The sequence below is a fragment of the Dipteris shenzhenensis genome, chromosome 18 (assembly GCF_047967505.1).
Source record: "Dipteris shenzhenensis isolate YYH24624 ecotype China chromosome 18, Dip_SZ_1.0, whole genome shotgun sequence".
In the NCBI taxonomy this organism is placed as follows: domain Eukaryota; kingdom Viridiplantae; phylum Streptophyta; class Polypodiopsida; order Gleicheniales; family Dipteridaceae; genus Dipteris; species Dipteris shenzhenensis.
In genome coordinates this window covers 40,945,050-40,967,561 of record NC_141613.1, presented here as the reverse complement: position 1 = coordinate 40,967,561, position 22,512 = coordinate 40,945,050, and the positions used below count along the sequence as shown (strand labels likewise).

Below are 22,512 nucleotides of genomic sequence, written 5' to 3'. Positions count from 1 at the left end.
AGTGCAATTGCTCACCATGTGTTGAAGCTCGGTTGTTGGAAAATGTCTCAACACATACTTCTAGCTAAAGTCCTAATCTTTTGGTACCACATTGGAATCCGCAACGGAAAATTGAATAACAATGCTATATCCTACTCGGGGTGTGCATACAAGTGTATAAACCATGCTCGGATCTAGAACAAATAGCAAATATCGAAACAAAACCTGAACAATAATTATCAAAAAAGGTGCAGTCCACCTAACATGGACAGCGGGTGCCTCCCAATAGTGCTGTAAAACTGTTGCCCTAATCTGCTGCTCACCCTGCTGTGCACTTCTCGATGAGGTCTTCAGTGGCTTGGGAGGAGCCCAAAAAACATTCTGCATACACCTTCTCTACTCTACCTGTGCTCTGCTGCTGGATGAGCTCTTCATAAAGATGAAGGCTACTGCTCCTGCTGGAATCTCTCTCTCCACATTCTCTAGTGCTCTGATGCAGTTTTGGAGGCTGGAACGACATGCTGGATCCAATGCCCCTTTGCTGCTAACCTTCTGCTTACTCTCTCTAGTGCCTTGGGTGCACTTCTGAGGGCTTTGGCTACAGCCTGCGATGGTCTCTATGTGCCCGCCGCTTGCAATGCCATGCCCCACAGACTGACCGACCCAGTCTGTCACAGGCTGACTGGGGTCTGTAAACCTGGCTGACCAGTCTGTGGACTGGCAGACCAGGGCAGTCTTTGGGGGGCTATAACACCCCCTCAGGCCTGCTCCCTTTCTACTCATAAACAGGGTGTTCTGCCAGTCTCTGTGCAGGCCAGTGAACAGCCTGTTTGGCCCAGGGGATGGCCAGCAACATGGTTGTCCATTATGGGACAGGTCTGCCCTAAAGGGTGAACCTTCATTTAATACAAAAAGGACAATGGTGTGCTGCCCATGTCCAGCATGTGTGCTGCCTAATGGCAGACACTTTATCCTCTCCCTGTCCCCAATTTCTCTACAAGTACCAATTTGTAATACTCCCAAGAAATAAAGAAGAATCTTTAAAATTTTATTAGATCCACTTCGGTCAAAGAAAATCGACTTTGGTTAACTAGAATGACTTTTATTTATTTGTTTTTGCATTGGTAAGAAAAGAGCTGTGTGGACGCCCACAAAGGACTTGGATTAGTCCAAGGCATGCATTTGACTTAACCTCTGCTGGGTTAAAGTGTTAGAAAATGTTTATTGAATGAGTAGGACCAAGAAGAGTGCAAAAGGCCCAAAATTCAAGGGGCAAGTGCCAAAAAGCAGGTCCCACAAGGACCAAAGGAGAAAAACGCTTTCTCTATGGAGAAAAGCAGTAAAAGCTAGCTTTAGTAAAACGTAGCCTATTCTAGTCTAGAAAGCAAGTTTAGCTTTTGGAAAAGCACAAGCTAGGCCTCATCTATAAAAGAAGAGCCCTTGAGATCTAAATAGTATTAAGAATAGTACTCAGCTTCATGCTGCCTTTGTGAACCAGTTGTACAAAGTTATTCTATTAGTCCTTCAGTTTGGGGGTGGCAGCCCTCCTTTCTGGCCCCTAGTGCTGCGTTTTCTCTCACCCCTCTACCCCTCGTTCTCTCTCTACAGTAAATTGTTTCTCAGCTCCACCGTTGGTATTCCTACTCGCTGTTCAGAGTTTCCAGCTTCCGAACCGATTCATTCTTCAACTGTTATTTGTTCTTCGGTGCTGCGAATTGACTTCCTTTGCTGTGAATTAGTTCCCAGCCAGTTCTGGCCTCATTTCCTTAAGTGCGAATTCACCAGGGAGCTGTGTTTTGATAGTGGGAGCTGAGTTAAGGTTTGATTAAGGTTTCACAATCCCCCATGCTCTCCACAGTTGGGGGCTTCCAAATGGGGAGTTGACCCTTTTCTTCTGACATCAGTATCCTTGAGACGTCAGGTGGACTCTGTTATTGCACTTGGATCTTATTATTGCAGAATATGACTAGATAAATATAAATGCCTTCCCATGTTTCACACAATCCTTGTAATATGGGTAAGTGACTTTCCACAAGGTCATGTTTCACATAAAATGGGTGTGTGACCTTCCACAAGGTAATGCAAAAGTTATGAAAGGGGACACTGTGAAGGAAGACACAAACCACGTAGGAACAGTAGGCCTAAAAATAAAAATCAATCAAAGGACTGCCAAAGGGTTCATGATTTTAAAATCCATTTGCTTTCATATGCAGTTAGTGAGGAAAAACGAAAAGCTGTGCTAGCAAACATTACTTTGATATATATTTGAATCATCTCTCATCTCTCACAGGGTGTAAGGAATCACTATTAGTTCAGAGTGATCGCCAGTCCCATAGATCCTGAAGGATCCCACGCGGAATTCAATACAATCATATCATCTCTGAATCACTTGGGTTCTAGAGTAACGCCGTTCGTCGCTTAGCTCTCCAGCTCGTTGCTCAGCTCGCTCAGCTTGTCGTCGTCGTCGCCGCTCAGCCCATCCGTCGTTTGCCTCAGCTGTCCCCTGCCCCGCCTACCTACCTGTCATGTGCATGGTGTACCTAGGGTTGGATAGCAGGTGAACGTGGGTTACAAGATAGCATAGGGCCGGATGGCTAATTTTAGCCCAGATTGCTATATATAGAGATTGATGCATATATAGTGCTCCCTTTATATGGAGGGAGCTATTCATAGCATTGTGTTATCTATAGCGGGTTTCCTTCTATATAGAGGGAGGGCCAATGCTATTGTGCAGATCAGTTGAGCGCTCCTCAACTGATGGATAGGGCTTCGACCCTGGCCCGGACTCTGGCCATCTACATGGCGGATCGTAGGTGGTGTATCGAAGGTCCTTTGGACGGGCTCAGGTGGTATGGGATGCTTGGGTTAGATATGGGTGGTCGGGAGGATCGAGACGCCTGCGCTATGATTCTGGTCGGATTGAGGACGAGATTCTAGGTCAGTGATAGGGTCAGATCTTGCAGGGTCGTGTCATTTGGTATCAGAGCCGCCCTCTCACGACAGGCAGAAAGGTGAAGTAGCTAGGAGATTTCCGGGTACTATTCTCATATCTGCGTAGGATTTACCAATTTCTCTTCTATTCAAGATGAACATATGGGGTTGGCAGTTGCGCTAGTAACTAGTGAAATCGTTGGATTTCTTTGGGATTCCTCTGTGGTTCGCCTTTAGAGAAGGAATTTGACGCTAGATTATTGCATGAGAATTCAGAATCGTTGATCAGCTAGTTGTTTGAGGAAGGTACCTAACGTAGGAGATTCGATGAGGTTGATGGATGATGCGATTGCATGAGCTCTGGGTAAGCTCTTGCGATGGGGAGGATAAAAGGGGAGGATTAGACCGTATAAGATTGGAGAAGCCGGGTGCAATTATCCAGGGCTAGATTGGGCTTATGAATTGGGACGACGGAGTAATTCGCTGCTGATTGTTGTGGGCTGCGATGCTTTTCTGATGATCTGCCACAGCATAGCTTTGATTTCCTTCTTTGGGCTAAACGCAAGGATTGGGTACAAAAAGCAATGGTTTCCAACAATAACTGCACGGTGCAAATCTCGTCCAAACACCTTGTTTTGATCATCTTTATCTAATGCGCCAGGAGCACCTTTCTTCTTCGATGCATTAGCACAACAACATGGACATGTGTGGGCTTGCATGAACTACTGCGTAGGAGATGGGCGATGCGAGCCTGGCGTTTAGGGGACCATTGCCTTTGAGATCATTGCACAGCGCTTCACTAATTTTTTTGATTCGGCCAAGAATTTAAAAAACAAGCAATGCTGTTTTTGGGCAGCATGCTTTTGGAAAAGTGTGGATGAGCTTTTCCTAAAAGCTGTTGTGTTTTTTGGTTCAAAGCATAGGGCGTTTGGGATCCCCACCTTTATAAGACTCCCGCCCTTGCTCTATTTCACCGATTTCCCCTTCACCCTCTTCGTTATCCTTCCTCAATCGTCTATTGTTCATACCTTGGTTGTTGTTCCTAGGGAAGGCTATCAAAGCAATCAAACTCCATCCCTGGACTATTGCTTTATCGAGATGGAGGACGAGGCTTCATCGGAGATTATTCCTCGTAGACCTCATGACCTGCTACGAGAGATGGATTCATTGATGGATGAACTCTGAGCAGCTCTTCACTACTATAAAACCCCTCCTTACCAGAAATATATTGAAGAAGGCTCGTGTTGTTTTAAATGTACACAGCTTGTTTTAGAGTCTTTATACCGCTTCTGAGTTATTAAGAAGTAATGAAGAGGTTGAAATCCTCAGTTTTGGCCGATACCCAATTATTTTGGGCAAGATTGGATCTTTTGAACCACTTTTGGTTCAAGATGTTCCCCAATTTTGTATGAATTGTAAACTGTCTTGTTATTTAATTGACCAGGTTTTGGTTAATTTGTAGCTAGTGGAATCTATAATTTGATGGCTTTTTTTCAAATTATACTTTTCTTGCATATACCTTGAAGTTTTTTAGATATATGGTACATTGATGGTGCCTGAGAGTGTTACATATTAGACCGGATTTAACAAAGGCAATTGGATTTCCCTTTTTTGAATCTTCGTGCATAGATTCCTATTTGGTTTCTATTCGAAGGTTTGATCTCGATGTGATTGTGAGTTATGATGTTTCTTCGAGTTACCGTTTGGACATATGAAGATTCTTATTGATTAGACTAGGATGAGTCTTGTTGGATACCTTCTTTGAATCATGTCCAAAGACAGGGTCATTTTGATTCTCACTCTTTTTGCCCAAGGTCATGGATAGTCAAGATTCAAGAGTTGTTAGGGATGCTACCTGCTTGTTTTCTTCTTTGACCTATTGGTTGGGGTATCGCAACACAAGGGGGTGATATAATCACAAGAAAAGGATTGAGAACGGATTTGCCACCCTGACTCAATCTGGGATCATCTGAGTGAGGAGGGATTGGCTACCCTGATTCACTCATATTGTACACCGAGTTTTTTATTTGCAGTATACTTTGGTAATATGGGACACTAAGGTATGTTACATTTAAGATTCTCTGATGTGGTGGTATAATCCAGCATGAAACAATACTCAAGGACCTCTAGGGTGAAGTACAAGTAGGCTGAATTGAATTGGAGGCAACCTAATTAGATTTTTTACGAGGGCTGACTAAGATTTTTTACCCTAAGAAAAGCCATGTATTTTTTGGGTTCAGCCCTGGAGCTCATAGTCTAGACTCAATCTCAAGGAGGGTTACTACATCTCTTTTGATGATGGTCAGTCAGTGCCTTGTTTGGAACTTGGTGTTCCTAGATAAGAGATCCTAAGAACTAGGTGATCCTGTGATAGGAGCGGTTTACTGTGCACAAGTTTATACAGGATATCCGATAGTGGATCTTGTTTTAAGAGATTTCGGATTGTATATTTCTGTAGTCTTTGGATCAAATAGGATGTTACTCCTATGATGGTTGACTATATACATATCTAGAATAGTACCATTGACTGGATATAGCCAACTGAATTTTTGCTGATTATCCTCATGTAGGGGCATTCCGAGGATAGATCAGGGGACCATTTCTTTGGTCAGAATTTTGCCCATTGATACTTCCATGAAGATTCTTCCATCATGAGTTATGAACGGATACCTAATTGTTCTGTAATCGAAATTCTGTCATGTATTTCAACCCAAGAATTTGAAATACAAGGGTATTCCGTTGAGGGATTTTCTGAATACTAAGTAATTCAAGAAATTAGGGTTGATAGAAATTACAAGACAGAAATTGACCTCGAGGGGCTCAATTGATGGGGGTTGTTCGAGCAATGATTCCTTGATCTCAACCTAAGATTTTGAGTTCAAGGGTATTCAGCGTTATGAATATTTTTTTCGCGAATTCCCTATTAGAACTCAATAGATAAGGTTGATAGAATCATTTACCTTCAAGTATGGATTTTACCATGCTGGTGTACGGATATGTCAATGGAACTAACTCTGTGGATTCGGGCGTTAGCCACGTTACTTGATTTCTCGAGGAGAATACTCGACGATACGTAACCTTGTTTAGATTGAGAGATTTACTTTCCTTGGGTTGGTCATCAACGATTGTGGCTTTGGCCTTGGATTCTCTTTGATTTGAATCTCATGGAAAGTATGCACACTCAAATTGATAGTCAGAGTATAGTTATTGGCATTGACTCATCTTCACAGAGAGTTTTCGGGCTTTTTTGTGAACTCAGGAGTGAGTTCTTAGAGGAAGGGGAGTATGTCATGTGCATGGTGTACCTAGGGTTGGATAGCAAGTGACCGTGGGTTACGGGATAGCATAGGGCCGGATGGCTATTTTTAGCCAAGATTGCTATATATAGAGATTGATTCATATATAGTGCTCGCTTTATATGAAGGAAGCTATTCATAGCATTGTGCTATCTATAGTGGGTTTCCTTCTATATAGAAGGAGGGCCAGTGCTATTGTGCACATTAGTTGAGCGCTCCTCAATTGATGGATGGGGCTTGGACCTAGACCCGGACTCCGGCCATCTACATGGTGGATCGTAGGTGGTGTATCGAAGGTCCTCTGGACGCGCTCAGGTGGTATGGGACGCCTAGGTTGGATACGGGCCTATGGATGAGTCGAGCTGTAGCCCACGTGCTTGGGGGTGGTCGGGAGGATCATGTGCATGGTGTCCCTAGGGTTGGATAGCACGTGAACATGGGTTACGGGATAGCATAGGGCCGGATGGCTATTTTTGGCTAAGATTGCTATATATAGAGATTGATGGTGGTGTATCGAAGGTCCTTTGGACGGGCTCAAGTGGTATGGGATGCCTGGGTTAGATACGGGCCTATGGATGAGTCGAGCTGTAGCCCACGTGCTCGAGGGTGGTCGAGAGGATCGAGCTGCCTACACTATGATTCTGGTTGGATCGAGGACGAGATTCTAGGTCAGTGATAGGATTAGATCTGGCGAGGTCATGTCACTACCTTTCTAACCTATGTACCTAGCTAACCAGCTAGCAAAGCAACCAATAGCCGCCAGAAGCCAACAACCCGCAACAACCGCCAGCCGCCAACCCCCCCTAGCCCGTCATCACCAACAAACCCTCCAATCCCATCGTCAACAACAAACCCCCCCAACCCTAACGCCGAGTTAGGCTAAACCCTAACCCTAACGCCGAGTTAGGCTAAACCCTAACCCTAACCCCGAGTTGGGCTAAACCCCCAATCCAACCCGGGGGTTAGGTTCAGCTAGGCTGTTCTACAGACAGCCAATTATGAACTGGCCTACCCTCTTCTCCAAGTCCCCCTCAACTCCTTCAACCTCCATCACGACTCGGTACTCTAAAGTTGAAGCAATGATACCCTCTCCATATGCACGCAATTATCAACAAGAAGGCTCAAAACGACCCATCCTTGGGCAACAGGATCATATTTTTTATCTACAGCAAGCAGTGAGAGAGCTACGATTGGAACTAGCAGAAGTAAAAGCTCGACTTCACATTCTGGAAGGGCCTGGTAAGCAGGCAATAATTGATGAGGTTGTAAAATCTTATAAGGACTCCTCTCCTACCCCACAACTAGTCTCTACAATCAAAGATCTTGTTCACATTGAAGTACAAACTACTAAGAAGGAAGGGATTGTGGAAGTGGATACCAAAGCAAGTAAGTCTGATTTTCAAGCAGAGATTAAAGAACACGAAGCTAGATGTGATAATGCACTGAAGATTAGAATAGGGGGATTTCCAAAAGGTTACAAAGAGGAGGACACTTATAGTGAAATATTAACAAAGATCAAAGCAGGCTTGCCCAACATTGACGGATGATGATGAGTAGGATGATAACTAAAAGCCCGCTTCTATTATGCACTACAAAGGTCAAGCAATCCTTACACTGAAGTCAAAAGATATGTGAATCAAGCTTCTTTGACAATCTTACAAGCTGAAGGGTACCAAAGTATGGATAGCTGAGGAGCTTACACAAGCTCAAGCTCTCCGTCTTAAACTGATGTATGGCTGATTACTCTTTCAGACTATTATGTAGGTACTCTAAATAAATGGGGGTTGCTTTTGCACTCCTTGGGAGCTGCCATGCGCCCTCCCTAAAGCAGTTGTACTCAAGGGTTTCTTGCTGTCCCATCGACCTTTTGATCTCCAATGGACGTTAATAGACTCTCTTTCTTTCTTTTTAGGATCTATCACTCCTAGCTTTCACTCTCTCACTCACACAGTAACCTTGCATCCCAATAGATAGCACAATCCTCTTCCTTGCCTTGCAGAAGTGCCCTACATTGCCAGTGTGGACAGCATCATCAAGGTGCCTCTTAGGTCTTTGGGTCCGTTATACGTGTGCACAATGTACTCTTCACGATATCTATTTATTTAAGAATAAATGTTGAATATATCTATAGAGAGTTATCTGTGATATCTACGTCACATAGGCTGGGAGGTGAAATTATCTCAAATACCGATGGTGTTTCAGAAAACAAAGATCTTGTGGAAGCACTCGTTCTAGTTGTGTTTGTAGCAGGTGACTTGATCGTCACATCCACCTTGGTGAAGCAATTTGGAAAAAGAGAGAAACAGACTAATAAAGCCTGAAACCATGGACTTTTACCACACAGTTCAGCTCTCTTCTGTCAAATATTTTTTCCATTCCAGACTTTTACAAATGCGTCCCTTTTTTTTTCATTTAACCATTTGTGGAATTCTTTTTGCATGTTTTCCTGTTTCTTTGTGTAAATGCTCTACATCACTGGACCTATGTGGAGAGTGAAGATGAACACACTAGTTTAAAGGTCTCAAATAAAGATATAACCCAACGGAGTTTTAAAAACTGTGTCACCCTTGAGTTCTTAACTTATAGCCACAATGAAATAGTTTAGTGAAACTGTTTCAAGGTTTCTGAAATCTTTCAAGATTTCCCTGGATTCGCTGCACTGAAATGGCATTGAGACAGCATTGAAACGTCAAAATAGGGTCTTTTTTTTAATGAAAATAAAAAAAGTGTTTCAAATAGTAAATAACGAAATGCATGTTGTTTCAAGATCCGAAAAGTTTGTGTGTTTGAAGACCCTTGAAACATATTTCCATGTGACTATGTTTTAATTACAACTCCAATAACTACAACGCATGTGCTATATATTGTTAAGATAGCTTACGACAGGTCCACTCATGTCTGCCTTTTCAGAGCCCTCCTTTTCTTTTACACGGCTTGAAATGTAGTTGCGTGGAGATATTTCAACCTAGCAAAGACAGAAGAATGGCGTTAAGTATGTAACATTCTAGTTTTTAAATTAAAATTAAAGATACAACGTAAATGAGGAAGTACACAGAGTTCTTCCCAAAAGTTAAGTAGATAAACAGACCTCTCCAATGTGCCGATCATAGAAGGGATTATAAAATTGAAGAGACATATCTTCTGCTGGCAACACAAGGCTTCCTCCTTCAGGCTGAATAGCTACCCTTGTTAAGTAAAATGGTGTGTCCCTCTCCGGTAGAGAAACAGGTGGCTACATATACAAAAAGCATGCTTAGAGGGAGAACACATCTACTTTTAAGGCAAAAACATAACTACAAAAATTGGCTCGTTTCATCATGTTACAGCAGTTAAAGCCACATATATGGACATGTCTTATTATGCATAGATTACGAAGGCAGCACCTCCCGAAACATTGCTCATTACTTCAAGTATGAAACAAAGCAACACCCTTCATCAGGTGCATCCTCTGTCTTTCACTATGGAAGACAATTCAGCTTTTCTCTAGAGCAGAGCTGCAATTGTAGCTGCATTATGAACCTTAGTGATGCTTTCTCCCCAATTATAGTTCAGAAAATATGGAATACTAAAGCTTCTTAAGTATGATAGGTCCCTTGAAGAAAAGCATAAAGTGGCAAGAATACTAGCCTCTCGCATTCAAAGTCAGTTGTACACACAAGATCTCAAAGCACTTGAAATCCATTTGAAATTATTTGAAAAGAGCTGGGAAAAACCATGCTTATCAATGCAGCCTAAAAGAAGACATGCTTCGATACAAGTGAGCCTTACGTACTTACTACAGCAGCCAGCAAGGTTGAAGTTGTAGATTGGATTTCTAAAGAGTTATTCAAGCATCATTAAGCATTAAAAACCTATTTTATCAAGAGAAATCTGTTCTCAGGGTAGGATGCCTGAGAGCAGAGCTGACATAATCAGATCGATGAAAAACAAAGCACTTTAATTGATCATAAAGAACAATTTTATGCTTCTGAAAAGTAATAATTTCTGTTGTGAGCTTGTTGAGCCCTTTCCATATCAGAAAACCCTTTCCATAACATGTTTTTGTTGACCTATAATTCTGCTACTCAAAGGACTGAAAGGGAAGGCAATATTGAATTACTCAAAGCCCAATTGAGAAACAGAGGAAGAAAATATGGAGTTGAAGTCCCACCTACCAGCCAGATTCTGGAGTACATGGCCAAAGAGACAGTCACTGTAGCAACGGAGCGCACTCAAGACCAAGAAAACAAAGGGACTGGAGGGAGCATTTAGGCTGAAGGAATTAAAAGGACCACCCAAAACCTGATCAATCAATCGCTTGATTTTAAATCATTTCTGAGCCCCCTTGAAGATCATGTATACCTTCTAAACACGATTATGTGAAGGAGTGATTCAACTAAGCATTCCATTTCTACATTGATAAATGGCTCCTACCGGTGGATGTGCCAATCTGTTGTGTAACTTTCATCGAAGCTGGAGCTCAGGTTATCCCTTAACCCTCCTCATGGGAATACCTATGTAGCCAGATCTCTGGTCCCAAAGTAGGCTGGGGCAAGCAATGAAAGCTCAAAAATGCAAGGAATGGGGACAAAAACGAGCTGCTCTAATGAATTTCTGCAAAACTAAGTGAAAGTACAAGAGAGAGCCAATATAACAAAACCCTAGGGCAAAGTGCCCTAACTAGACTAAGTGTCCTAAGTGGTACATGTACTAATTGTACCAACTTACCTAACTGACTGTAACTAGGACTACAAGGCACATACCAAGGAATGAGTGGCACCTATGGATAGCCCATAGAATGGCCTAAAAAACCCCCTCCATGGTATGGGCTGAAGTATCCTGGACACATCTCAAAATACCTAAATATCTAATGTCATGGTTGCACATGTTCATCCTGTAAGGATATAGCAACCTATGACTGTACAGAGTACAACAGATCAAGTCACAAAAGGTACTAAGTTTAAAGCTTGCCAGAAAGCTTCAAACTTAGGTCGAGGAAGAGCCTTCGTAAAAGATCTGTGAAGTTGTCTTCAGTGGGAACATAAGACAACTGAATCACCTGCTCATAATCTCTCTCTGATATAGTGATAGTGAGCCTCAACATGCTTTGTGCGGGCATGGAAAACTGGATTCCGTGCAACAGCCAAAGCACTCTGACTATCACTAAAGATGACAGTAGGAGCGGTCTGACATGCATGAAGATCTGCAAGTAACTTGCGGAGCCAAACACGCTCCATTGTAGCTGTAAAAGCTGCTCTGTACTCAGCCTCACAACTAGAAGTAGGAACTATTTTCTGCTTCTTGCTCAACCAAGAGATGCATGAAGTACCAAGCATGAAACATTTGCCACTATGTGATGTCCGAACAGCCAGCCCAATCACTATCAGTGAATCCTTTCACAACAAGTGAAGAATCAGCCTCATAAAGGAGGCCCAAATGCTGAGTGCCTTTGAGCTACCTGAAGACATGCTTCACGGCCTGCCAATGGTGCGTAGAGGGTTTGCATATATCTGCTCAACTGTGAGACAGCATACTGAAGATAGGTCTGGTATGGCATGAATCAATCAAACAACCAACTGCCTACTGATAGAGGGTGACATCACATGCACCAATGCCATCCTCAGATGAGAAGTGAAAACGAGGCTCTAATGGTGTGGATACTGGCTTGCAATTCTCAAATTGAAAACGTTGCAAAAGCTGTCCAGTATACTTGGATTGTGACATCAAGATACCCCCTTCACTGCTAGCAAATTGAATGCCCAGATAGTAATGCAAAAGACCAAGATCAAACAAAGCAAACGTCTTCTGCAAGTCAAGCTTAAAAGCTGCAATTTGCTCAACATGTGTCCCAGTCACAAGCATGTCATCCACATACAGCACTAAAATCAGCAAATATTTCCCACTCTGACGGATGTAAAGGGTAGCCTCAGTAGGGCTGTTTTGAAAGCCAAGACTAAGCAAATCAGCATGTATCCTGGAATACCAAGCTCGGGGTGCCTGCTTCAATCCATAAAGGGCTTTCTTTAAGCGGCATACCTTCCTTTTAGAACCTTCAACCTCAAAGCCAGGCGGTTAATAACATAGACTTCTTCTTACAAGTGCCCATGAAGAAAAGTTGTCTTAATATCAAACTGATGTACCTCACAATGAAAATGGGCAGCAAAGGCAATTACAATCCTGATAGTAGTGATCCTGGAAGTGGGGGCAAAAGTCTCCTCAAGGTCAATGCCGTGCTACTGAGCATAGCCCTTAGCAACAAGACAAGCTTTGTAACCGTCCATTGAGCCATCAGCTTTCCATTTAATCTTGTAGACCTACTTAGGTCCAATGGCATTCTTGTTATTCTTATCGATAGAATCCAATTCAGCTTGCATTCCGGACAGCTGCTCTAGTACGGGCTAGCAGAGGAGTATCTTGTTTGTTGTCTTTTAGAGTGTCAAGGAGCCAACAAGGGACCTTTTTGGGCTTATGTATTTCAGCTCTCTCTTGGTCAAGAGCCCTATGCACAATGTCCTCACCAAGCTGAGGCATATCAGGCTGTAAATCATGCTGAATTTCAGTTTGCACATGTGGCTGTAAATGACCAATAGATGAAGGAGGAGCAACCTCAGATGTGACCATCATGAGATGTCTCACTGTCCAAGGGTCATCCTCAGAGTTGCATCCCATGCTCTCTGAAGGATTGTTATTTGTATATCTTGTAGTTCTCCAAGTATAAAGTAAATTCTTCCCTATTGGGGGAAGGGAAGTCCTCAATGGGTAAAGAGACCCAATATGGTGTCTCTACATTCTCTCTAACCCTAATCTCTCTCTTCCTCTCTATGGTGCATACGCATACGCCTCGCACAAAGGTTTAAAGAAGGTCTCGCTGTGATTACACAATCAATAACCGTTGCATGTAACATTGGTATCAGACCTTTGGTCTGTAATCCAACTTGACTACCGCGAGTGCATGTTAAGATCCAGAAAGAACACGCAGACCAGCATCATGGAGCAGTAGAGGGAGAAGAAGAGCAAAATTTTGACTACTAGAAAGGCATTGGTATCTCCCTCAGATCTCATAATACCTAGCATTGCATCCTTGGTCTCTATCTTGTGTATCACAAAGGGTGCATGCTCTAGTCTCTGCGGTGTTATGTGGCTGCAATTTCTCGACTTGCTTTGATCTTAAATCTATGAGATGAATTCATGAGCTAGCCATGGTGATCCGTATTGCATGAGAGAGATGGTGCCTGAATGAAGCCATCCTAGCTCAAGTGGAGGAGATGCTCGTTATAGAAGGCCATCTTTGTCCGATATGGTTGTGCGGGAGATATCCATGTCCAATGGATGTATACCTACAATGGTTCCTCTTGAATGATTTGGTGAGTCTCTTGTTGTGTCAGACGTAAGACCTGGGCCATCGTGGGGACTGCTCACCTTGTGATAGCTTGAACTTTTTCAGGGTCCAAGCGAATGCGATTGGCGCTAATGACATAATTTAAATATTGTCAATCAAAATTTGGCATTGAGATATAACTGATTATTGTGCAAAAGCTGAAGAGCTTTCTGTACCTCCCGTAAATGTTGCTCTGTTGTGGCTGAGAAACTCAAGATATCATCTAGAAAGATGAACATGCTCACTTCTATATGCTCGACGAACACTCGCGACATCATCTTATTGAATGTTGGTAGTGCATTTTTGAGACCAAACGGCATGACTACGAACTCGGAATGAGCTCGCTTTGTCTTGAACGTTGTTTTTGGGATGTCAACGTAGAATATGCAAAGCTGATGATAACCGCTCTTAAGGTCTATCTTAGAAAAATATATGGCTATTCAAGTGCTCTAAGATGTACTCAATACGGGGCATTGGAAATTTATTGCCGATCGTGATTTTGTTGAGTGCCCTTTAGTCGACGCATACTCGTGCCCTCTTATCTTTTTTTGGACAAATAGAATTGAAGCCGTAAAAGGTGACGAGGATGGCCGAATAAACCTAGCATTTAATAACTAAGTGAGGTGCTGTTCTAAGTTTGCCTCCATAGACTTAGATAATCGATAAGGAAAAAACTTACTCGGAGGCATAGAGTCTAGGACTAATTCAATCCGATGGTCCTCGTGTCTGTGAGGCGGAAGCTGTGGTGGTAGATCGTCCCAGAGCATAATATCTTGGAACTCCCGGCCATGGCCTACCTCAAAGAGGGGTTAGCTGCATTGAATTGAGCTGACAGCGGACATACACCAATGCACATATTGCAGCACGAGCTGCTTGGATGTGGGAGATAAGAGGGATGCCAGGAATACTTCTGTCCCCGTGGATGATGGTTGGCTTAGGTAGTCCTTCGACAATTGTGAAGGAATCCTGCTGTCAATCAGGTGCATATGAATGTTCTCGGGACCACTGGATCCCCAGTATCATGTTGCTTCCTAATAATGGTGTGAGGATGAAGTCCTGCTACTGCTGAAAAGAGGCCTTTTGAAATGTGAGAAAAATTTCCGGCCTTGTATGTGATTTGAATGCGTAGTCCAGTTCTAAACATGTCCACTACAAGCTCATGAGGCACTAAAGTGTACCCCATCTTTTTGGCGAGATGAGGGGATATAGCATCTTCTGAACTCCCCATGTAAAATAAAACAACAAATTGTTGTCCTTTAGCTGTTGAAACCAGCCTCAACAATGTAAAGGGTGGTAGGATCCACTTAATTACAGCATACACAGTAAATTGGCAAATAAATATGCACCACAGAATCACAGGGGAGCTAGAGCGCCCCTACTCAGAAACAAGGACATCGATTGGCCCCAAATGTTGGCACCCCTTGCGGTATTTATTTAACATTCATTTGAAGCCAAGCGGCTGATTACAAAGGTCTCTGGGAAGCTGCACCACAGGCAAACCAACCCTTGCAAACTCCCTGTCCAGCCCACCCTGTAATTCCCTGCTCAACTCCAAACAGTGAATGGCATCCAATTACTAGACAATCCTGTATCCTCAGCCAACAAAAGCATGCAAGAGAGACCCCAAAAGCATCCACTGTCTAAGCCACACCTGCAATTGCACAACCAAGTGCCCAACTAGCCAGACACGGCTGAACAACTACAACACAAAGCCTTCAACAGCCAAACTCTGGTACAATCAATCGACAAAGCACTTCCAAACAGGTTGCCTCAATCTATAGCCTCTCTGGCCACTGTCCAACATCATAAATCAACCTTTCTTTGCGGGGAAAGAAACCCAAACGCAATAACTAGCCAGCAACCAATCAGAGAACAGTAAAAGCAAGCAAAGACAAGCCTTCTTCTACCCAATATCCACAGAAGAAAGGTCACCAGGCTGGAAAACCCTAGATCCGGACAAGGAAGCGAATGTTGGAGTTGAACCCCCTAATGAGCTGCTTTAGCTTATTGGTCTCAGACACGCCTAACTGCTGGGCTAGGGTAATAACCTACTATGGGACTTTGGCTCCTCGTTGGACCTGCTTAGGCTTTCCCTCGTTCAACATCATTTCCTGATTCTGAGCCAGGGTAAGCACACGCTCGTAGGTGAGCGGGTCAAAGTTCCGATCAAAGGAAACAAATGTCGGAGTTCAACCCCTAATGAACTGCTTTAGTTAATTAGTATTGGACACACCTAGCTGCTGGGCCAGGGTAATAGCCTTATTGTTGTAGGTTAACACGGGCAAACCATTCTAGGAGAGACGAGAAAACTCGTCCTCCAGATTTAGCAAGTACTGAGGCAGTAGAAACCAAGCTTTGGGGTCGGTCACAAACGTATCCCACTTGAAACTCGTGACGTGTGGTTGGATTAGTATAATTACTAGACCAATGTTAGCACCAGGTCACCCGTCTCACTGGTCAGATCAGGGGCGCCTAGGCGGACAGACTTTTTCTTCACAAGAGAAGAGGTGGATGGGAGACATCGTGATTTTTAGGTATGCTACGTCAGCTAGAGATTGGACACAAGCCCAACGAGCACCTACTATCCCATGCGAGGCACCATCCTTGCAACATCCCAACATCATGCTGCCTCACACCAGCCACGGGTACATCCTACCGAGGAGCAGAGGACCCCTAAGCAACAAATCCCAGACATGTTTCACATTGCCACTCCAAATGTGGATCCCAATCAAGCCCACGCAGAGCTCAAGTCACTCGTGGAACCAAGACATGATATAGGATACATGATAAACTGAGTTTCTTTCCTGCAATTCATAGTTTCATCATTAGTTCTTTCTTAGAGGTGTGATAGACACCCCTAGTTCCCCCCACTTGGACAAGGAGAGAAGGGAAGCGGGGGGGGGGGGGGGGGTCTCTCAGCCCCTTAGCAAACGTTAATAAGTCTTTTTTGGCCTCTCAGCCCCTTAGCTTGTCATCCGTCGCCTCCGCCCCTTAGCCCGTCACCCCGTCGTCTCAACCCCCCAGCCCGTAGCTTGCCTTCAGCCCGCCTATAACAACGCGCAGTAGGAGGTAGTAGAGGCGGAGCAAGCAGCCACCACCAACAGCGACAACTCACTGCCACCAGCAGCAGCTGCGTAGCCATAGTTCCCAGGACTTTCGGAAACGGGGAAACAAAAACGAGGAGGAGAGGAGAGGGCAAGGGATGAAGAGAGCAAGGAGAAGAGGGCAAGGGCTGAGGAGAGCAAGGAGGAGAGGAGAGCAAGAAGGAGACGTTGGAGAGGAGAGCAAGGAGGAGAAAAGAGCGAAAGGGCTGAGGAGAGCAAGGAGGATATGCTAGAGAGGAGAGCAAGGAGGAGGGGCGGCGGGCTGAGAGGCGGGTTGTAGGATGAGAGGAGAGGGGCTGGAGAGGGAGAGCAAAAACTGCCCTACCCGCCGATGGGGCTCTAACTTCTTACTCGGTGGTTGAGGCGGGTGTGTGTGTGTGTGCTGGTACTTTTGCTTCTATATCTGAGCATTGGTGTCTACAAGCTCTTACATTACTGCTCTATATATATGTTTCCTTGGCTAAATTCCAGAGGCACTGCAAAAGCACAAAACCAACCCCCCCAAAAAAAAAAGGGCCTGCCCGAAATGCTGTTTCTGGTTTTGGAAACGGCAAACCGTTTCGGGTGCCTAGAAACGCCATTGATGGGCACTATGGTAGCGGCACCGCCGCTTACTCACCTTAGCTCCACTCCTCAAGTCAACTCAGCTCACGGCTCCTTTTCAAATTCGCACTAACTTTGAGGGGGTTCACAGCTCAGTAGTCGAGACTCCGAGCTCAGGCTGAAAACCCCCCAGCCCATCGCGGTGGTTAATACAGCAGGGAGACGGGTTACTCAGCTTGTACAGGCCAATATGGATACACCACCCCTGTGAAGCCCTTGTACTCACTTGTTGCAGGCTTTTCCTCTTCCCCTCCTCAGACAACAGCTCTTGAAAGGAAAGTCCACAAGCTGGTGGGAAATGGAAAGCAAGAAGTCAGTAAGGAGGTGCTGCACCAGTGTAGTGCATCCCACCGACACCACAGCTAGTCTCTAAAGTGCCAGCAAAGCTGCCCTCTACAAAGAAGTGAAAGAGCAGGAAACCAGAGAGACTAACAAGCTGATCTTACGTGTGGGGGGACTACCAGATGGCTGCCAAGTCACAGGGACATACACAAAAGACAAGATCGACTACCTCAAGGAGAAGATCCCACAAGTGGAATGGGATCCAGATGCTATCTGGAATACCCAGCAAAGAACACAGATGTGAGATACAAATTCACATAAGTGATAAGGCATAAAAGATCAAAATTTTCAAGCAAACACATAAGCTGAAGGGCACAAAAAAAGGATATCTGAAGAACTCACTCTGACTCAGCTCAAGCAAAGATCCATTGAACTCAATAAAGTGATAGAAGCCAGGAAAGCAGGAAAATGGGCGGTCTACCGTGAAGGACAAGCATTGATTTGAGACTTCAAACCTAAGCCCAAAGACTCTCAGTCTTAAACCGATGTGATCAAGGTCACATTATGATAGTACTAGAACATAGGTATGATTTAATAATTATGAGAGCTTCCTTATGCACACTCTAGGAGATGCCCTATGCACTCCCTCTCTCCTCAGAGATGTAGTAGCTCTCTTTTCTTGATGTGCACCTTTGTCTCATAGCCCCATGAGGGCTTCTGCAGATGTTAATAAATCTTTCTTTCTTTCTCTCACACATAAAGATACCTACATACGTGTGTGCATGCATGCATGGGTATGTGTAAACACACACACACACTTTTTTTTTTTGTGAAAGACCTATTAAGAAGAATGTGCATCATAGCTCTCTCAAAGTGAGACAGCTACTACTCATATGCTAAAAAAGCTGAAAAGAAGACACACACACACACACATCCCCCTATTCATGCGCATGTGCGGGTGGACGGGCAGGCAGGCAGGCAGGCACAGATATGGGCATGGGTGTTGTGGGCACAGGGGCCCACATGCGTGCTGCAGGCATGCATGTGTGTATGTGTGTGTATGCACGCACGCGGCGCCCACGCCTGTCAGTCTATGTATGTATGTGAGAGAGTATGCATGTATGTATTTGAGAGAGCTGAACACTTATTTCACAGTGATGCTCCACGTCAGCATCATAATTACGATCAGGCCAGCAAGTCACCTGTCACAATCATGACAATGGAATTTGCTTCTGTTTGGATGTCCTTGCCTTAATTATACGATGTCTTATAGTGACTTCCAAAACTGTAACATAAGAAGCAGCATTCCCCTGCAGCAGAATGGCTAGCCTCAGCTTTACTTCAACCTCAATTTCAATGCCAGCTAACATAGACTGAATTGCTCAGCTAGACAAAGAGTAAACGTCTCTTTATGGAAAGACATAGAAACCAGTCTAGATCTGACAAAATAAATGGCCTTTCTTATAAGATAGCTTGTATTAACATGGTACACAACATAATCAAGATTAAGATGAATCTGGTGACTCACTGACTCGTACAAATTTACAAACCACTAATGCAGAAGATAGAGGAAAATTTTTCCACTGCTTAAGCCTTGGACCCTCACCAGAAATTTATTATCCAAAATAAAGCTAAAAGTGTGATTCCTTCAACGCTTAATCAACTACAACATCCACACTTCAAATGGTTTCTATTAAACTCTGGTTATAAAATTTCACAGAGCATTTTACCTTAATCCCTTGAATAGTTTTCTGCACCGCCATTGTGCCAATATTAACAACTTTAATTGTGTTGTCCGCACAAGAAACCTGGAAAAGGTCAAAATGCAGTAAACAGTTGTGCAATCTTGGTCATCTCACCCTTGTAGGATATGCATTCAGATGAAATCAAACAGCCCACAGGAGCCAAGACCACCTTAATATTCACATCTATTAACCATACATATGTACAGTTCCTAATTTAAAATAGCATTTGCTTCAGTTTTTTTCTAATATCGAGCTGCCTGTGTATCAAAAAGCCCCAAGACCTGTGCCTCTAGCCATGTGGCATGCCACAACAGTATAAGAAACCTTCCAGATCAAATGTGGCAACTAACAAATGCTCTGCAGCTTTGTAAATTGATGGCAAAGAACCATGCACAAAGATATAAATGAAGACAGAAAAGATAAATAAGTATTCGGTAAGAACAGCAACAGCCCAAACACCTCTTTAGACCCCGACCCTTCATTAGACATCATCACTAACATTCCTAAAACAAGATGGGAATGGCTATCATTTCTCCACTGTTAATAGACATTTGAAGAGATAAGATATTCGGTTATCAAAACAGACATGGCTCAATAATTGGCATGGCCATCATGCACACAGCATTCACGCACGCACACAAGCAAAAGAAAGAAGTAACGTCTTTACACATGCAAAAAATCTGTGAGAGCAAAATAAGAAGACATAAAGCAAAAAAGAAAATATGTACTTCAGATTGAAAAATGGGACAGCGTGCATCCTTTTGAACAGTGACCCCTTGTGGGCAAAATTGTGGACCTCACGCCTACACGGAGACAGGTGCGAGAGTGGATCCAGGCGAGCTTTACATTAGAGGGCGACCACATCCAAGAGGTCACCATCTATGGACGAGGCATTTTCCTCATCCAGCTGAGCTCCCCTGACACCGCCTCGACACTTCTGGAGCAAAGCCCCATACTCCTTGGCCCGCACCTTGTCTACGTCTTTCCTTGGTATCATGGGTTCACAGTGGAGGACATGGATATGACACACCATGTTCCACGGTTACCGGTTGCACTCCGTTTCCCAGGGCTCCCCAAGGAGTATCAAGCCATCCTCCCTTCCATTGGTCGGGCATTTGGCAGGGTGCTTGAGTCCCCACCAGAGACGACCGCCTCTGTTCTAGCAGATGATGGAGTCCCCAGGATCAGACTGGTAGTGGAGAGCCCAGAGTCCCTCCCAGAGTTGATCCTTCTCGAGACCCTGAAAGGGGAAAGAGGAACAACAGGAGCCTCCCCCAGTAGCAGGGGCCTTTGCCCATCTACCCGATCCTCCAGCTTCTGAAGTCCAGCCTCCGCACCCACCCTTGCAGCAGAAGAGAGCCCCAAGAGCTCTAGATGCGACGATGGCGGAAGACGCAGTCGCTAGCCCGACGAAGGCCATGGAGGAACCGATCCAGAGCCCCAGCAAGCCTGATCAATAGGGGGGGCCTGAGGTCTCGCTCTTTTCCCTCCTCCTCCTCCCCCCCCTCCGCCCCCCCCGACCCCTCCCCCTCCTCTTCACTTCCCCCTCCCCCTCCCCCTCCAAGGTTCCCCCCGTCCCCTCCCCCCCCCTCCGATGGTCACTCTCACCACCCGCCCTCCGCCCTCTGTCCCCCCATGTCCCGACCTCTCCCTCTCCCGCCGCTCCCGTCTCCACTTCAGTAGCAGCTTCTTCCAATTCGACACCCTTCCATCAGGCAAGGGAACGACGACACCCCCTTCTGCTTCCTCATCGCAGCAAGAGGTCCGCTCAGAGAGGGATCCTGAGGGACGAGGCTCGTCCTCCTGGTCAGCAGCTCCCAACCTCCAGCCTAGGACCCTCGAACTATCTGGAGATTCCGGACTCATACCCTCTACCATTGGAGATCACGCTCACGGTCCTTCAGCCCCGAAAGGGGGGCTTGATCAGTGCAGTGGGATCTTAGACACACCCCGTTTGGAGACTTCCGTTTACCTCCACAGGGTTGGAGAAGTGGTCCCCGGAGGTGTTTGATGCTATTTTGGGTAATCAACTTATGCTCATGATGGACGAGTGGATGGGACCACACGGACTAGATCTTTGGTATGCCCATGGCGCAGAGGTGAACTTTCAGTTGAGCTTCACGCGCGAGGAGCCGATGTGTGGTTTAGCGACGGGAGTTATCAGATTGCCGATGGAGGCAAAGGTGGAGCAGACACACTTATGGCCCCTCCAGACGTGTGCAGAGTTGTTCGAGGTGGAAGCCTCCTTCATGATGAAGTGGGCACGGAAGATCGGTATTAAGCCGGTATCCACCCTAGTACGACGCCGCACAGACACTGACTACTCGCCCTCCAAACCCCTGGCAAAATCACACAAGTCAGTCTTTCTAGGACAGGCACCCACCCACAAGAGAGCCTTGTTCCTGACTCCCCCGTCCTCATGAGCTGGACCATACTGAGTTAGAACGTACAAGGGCTCCACGACCGTGTTTGTAGCCAGCCGCAGTACCTGTTGCTCCGGCAGGAGTTGTAGAGGGCAGTGGTAGGGCGTGCAGTGGACATCCTTATGATTCAGGAGCACATGTTTTCAGCAACAGACATCAGAGGATGCCATCACCTTCTTCCAAGGAGAGGTCCAGAGGAGTGGTCTCCCGAAGTAGAACGGAGCGGAGGGGTCTGCATCTCAATCTCACAGACCTTGGCTCCAGAGGTCTACGATCAGGGCGAGCTCATTCCAAGACGGGCAGTTTGGATGGGAGTTTGGACGGGAGAGTCCAAGATTGGAATCCTAAACGTGTATGCCCCAACGTGTAGACAACATCACCCGGCCTTTTGGAGGAGGTTGTTAGAGTGTCTTCTGGATGTTGACTCCTGGATTGTTGGAGGGGACTTCAACAACCTGGAGTTTGGGGAAGACAAGCAGGGCGGCGCCTCATTCTCTAAGATGCCAGCAGCAAAGCGTAGCACCTAGGAGCAGTTCATTTTCATGATCAGTGGCAGAGACCCATGGAGAGAGCCAGAGTTCAGCAGGACTCCTGGCAGCCTTCTCTTCTACTTTGGACAAAGGAGACACGATGGATTGCTCGAGAGATTAGACCGCTTCTATGTTGGGGACTAGGCATGACACACAGGCGGCGCTATCGGGATTCTGGCAGGTACCATGATGTCCGACCACTCTCCAGTGGTACTTCACTAGGATCAGCCCCGCCGAGGTCCCCCCCATAAGGGGGTCCACA

At 45.2% G+C, this 22,512-nt stretch overlaps 1 protein-coding gene across 1 annotated transcript in view; it reads right to left on the bottom strand.

Moving 5' to 3' along the window:
• Positions 1–22,512, bottom strand: part of LOC147891232 (Transducin/WD40 repeat-like superfamily protein) — a 75,679-nt gene that overhangs the window by 28,992 nt on the left and 24,175 nt on the right. Inside the window, exons 6-8 of the mRNA XM_087389928.1 lie at positions 19,283–19,360; positions 9,295–9,438; positions 9,088–9,171 (exon numbers count right to left, since the gene is read on the bottom strand). Of these exons, the coding sequence (XP_087246054.1) occupies positions 9,088–9,171; positions 9,295–9,438; positions 19,283–19,360 (306 nt within the window). The remainder of the gene's footprint in view (positions 1–9,087; positions 9,172–9,294; positions 9,439–19,282; positions 19,361–22,512) is intronic.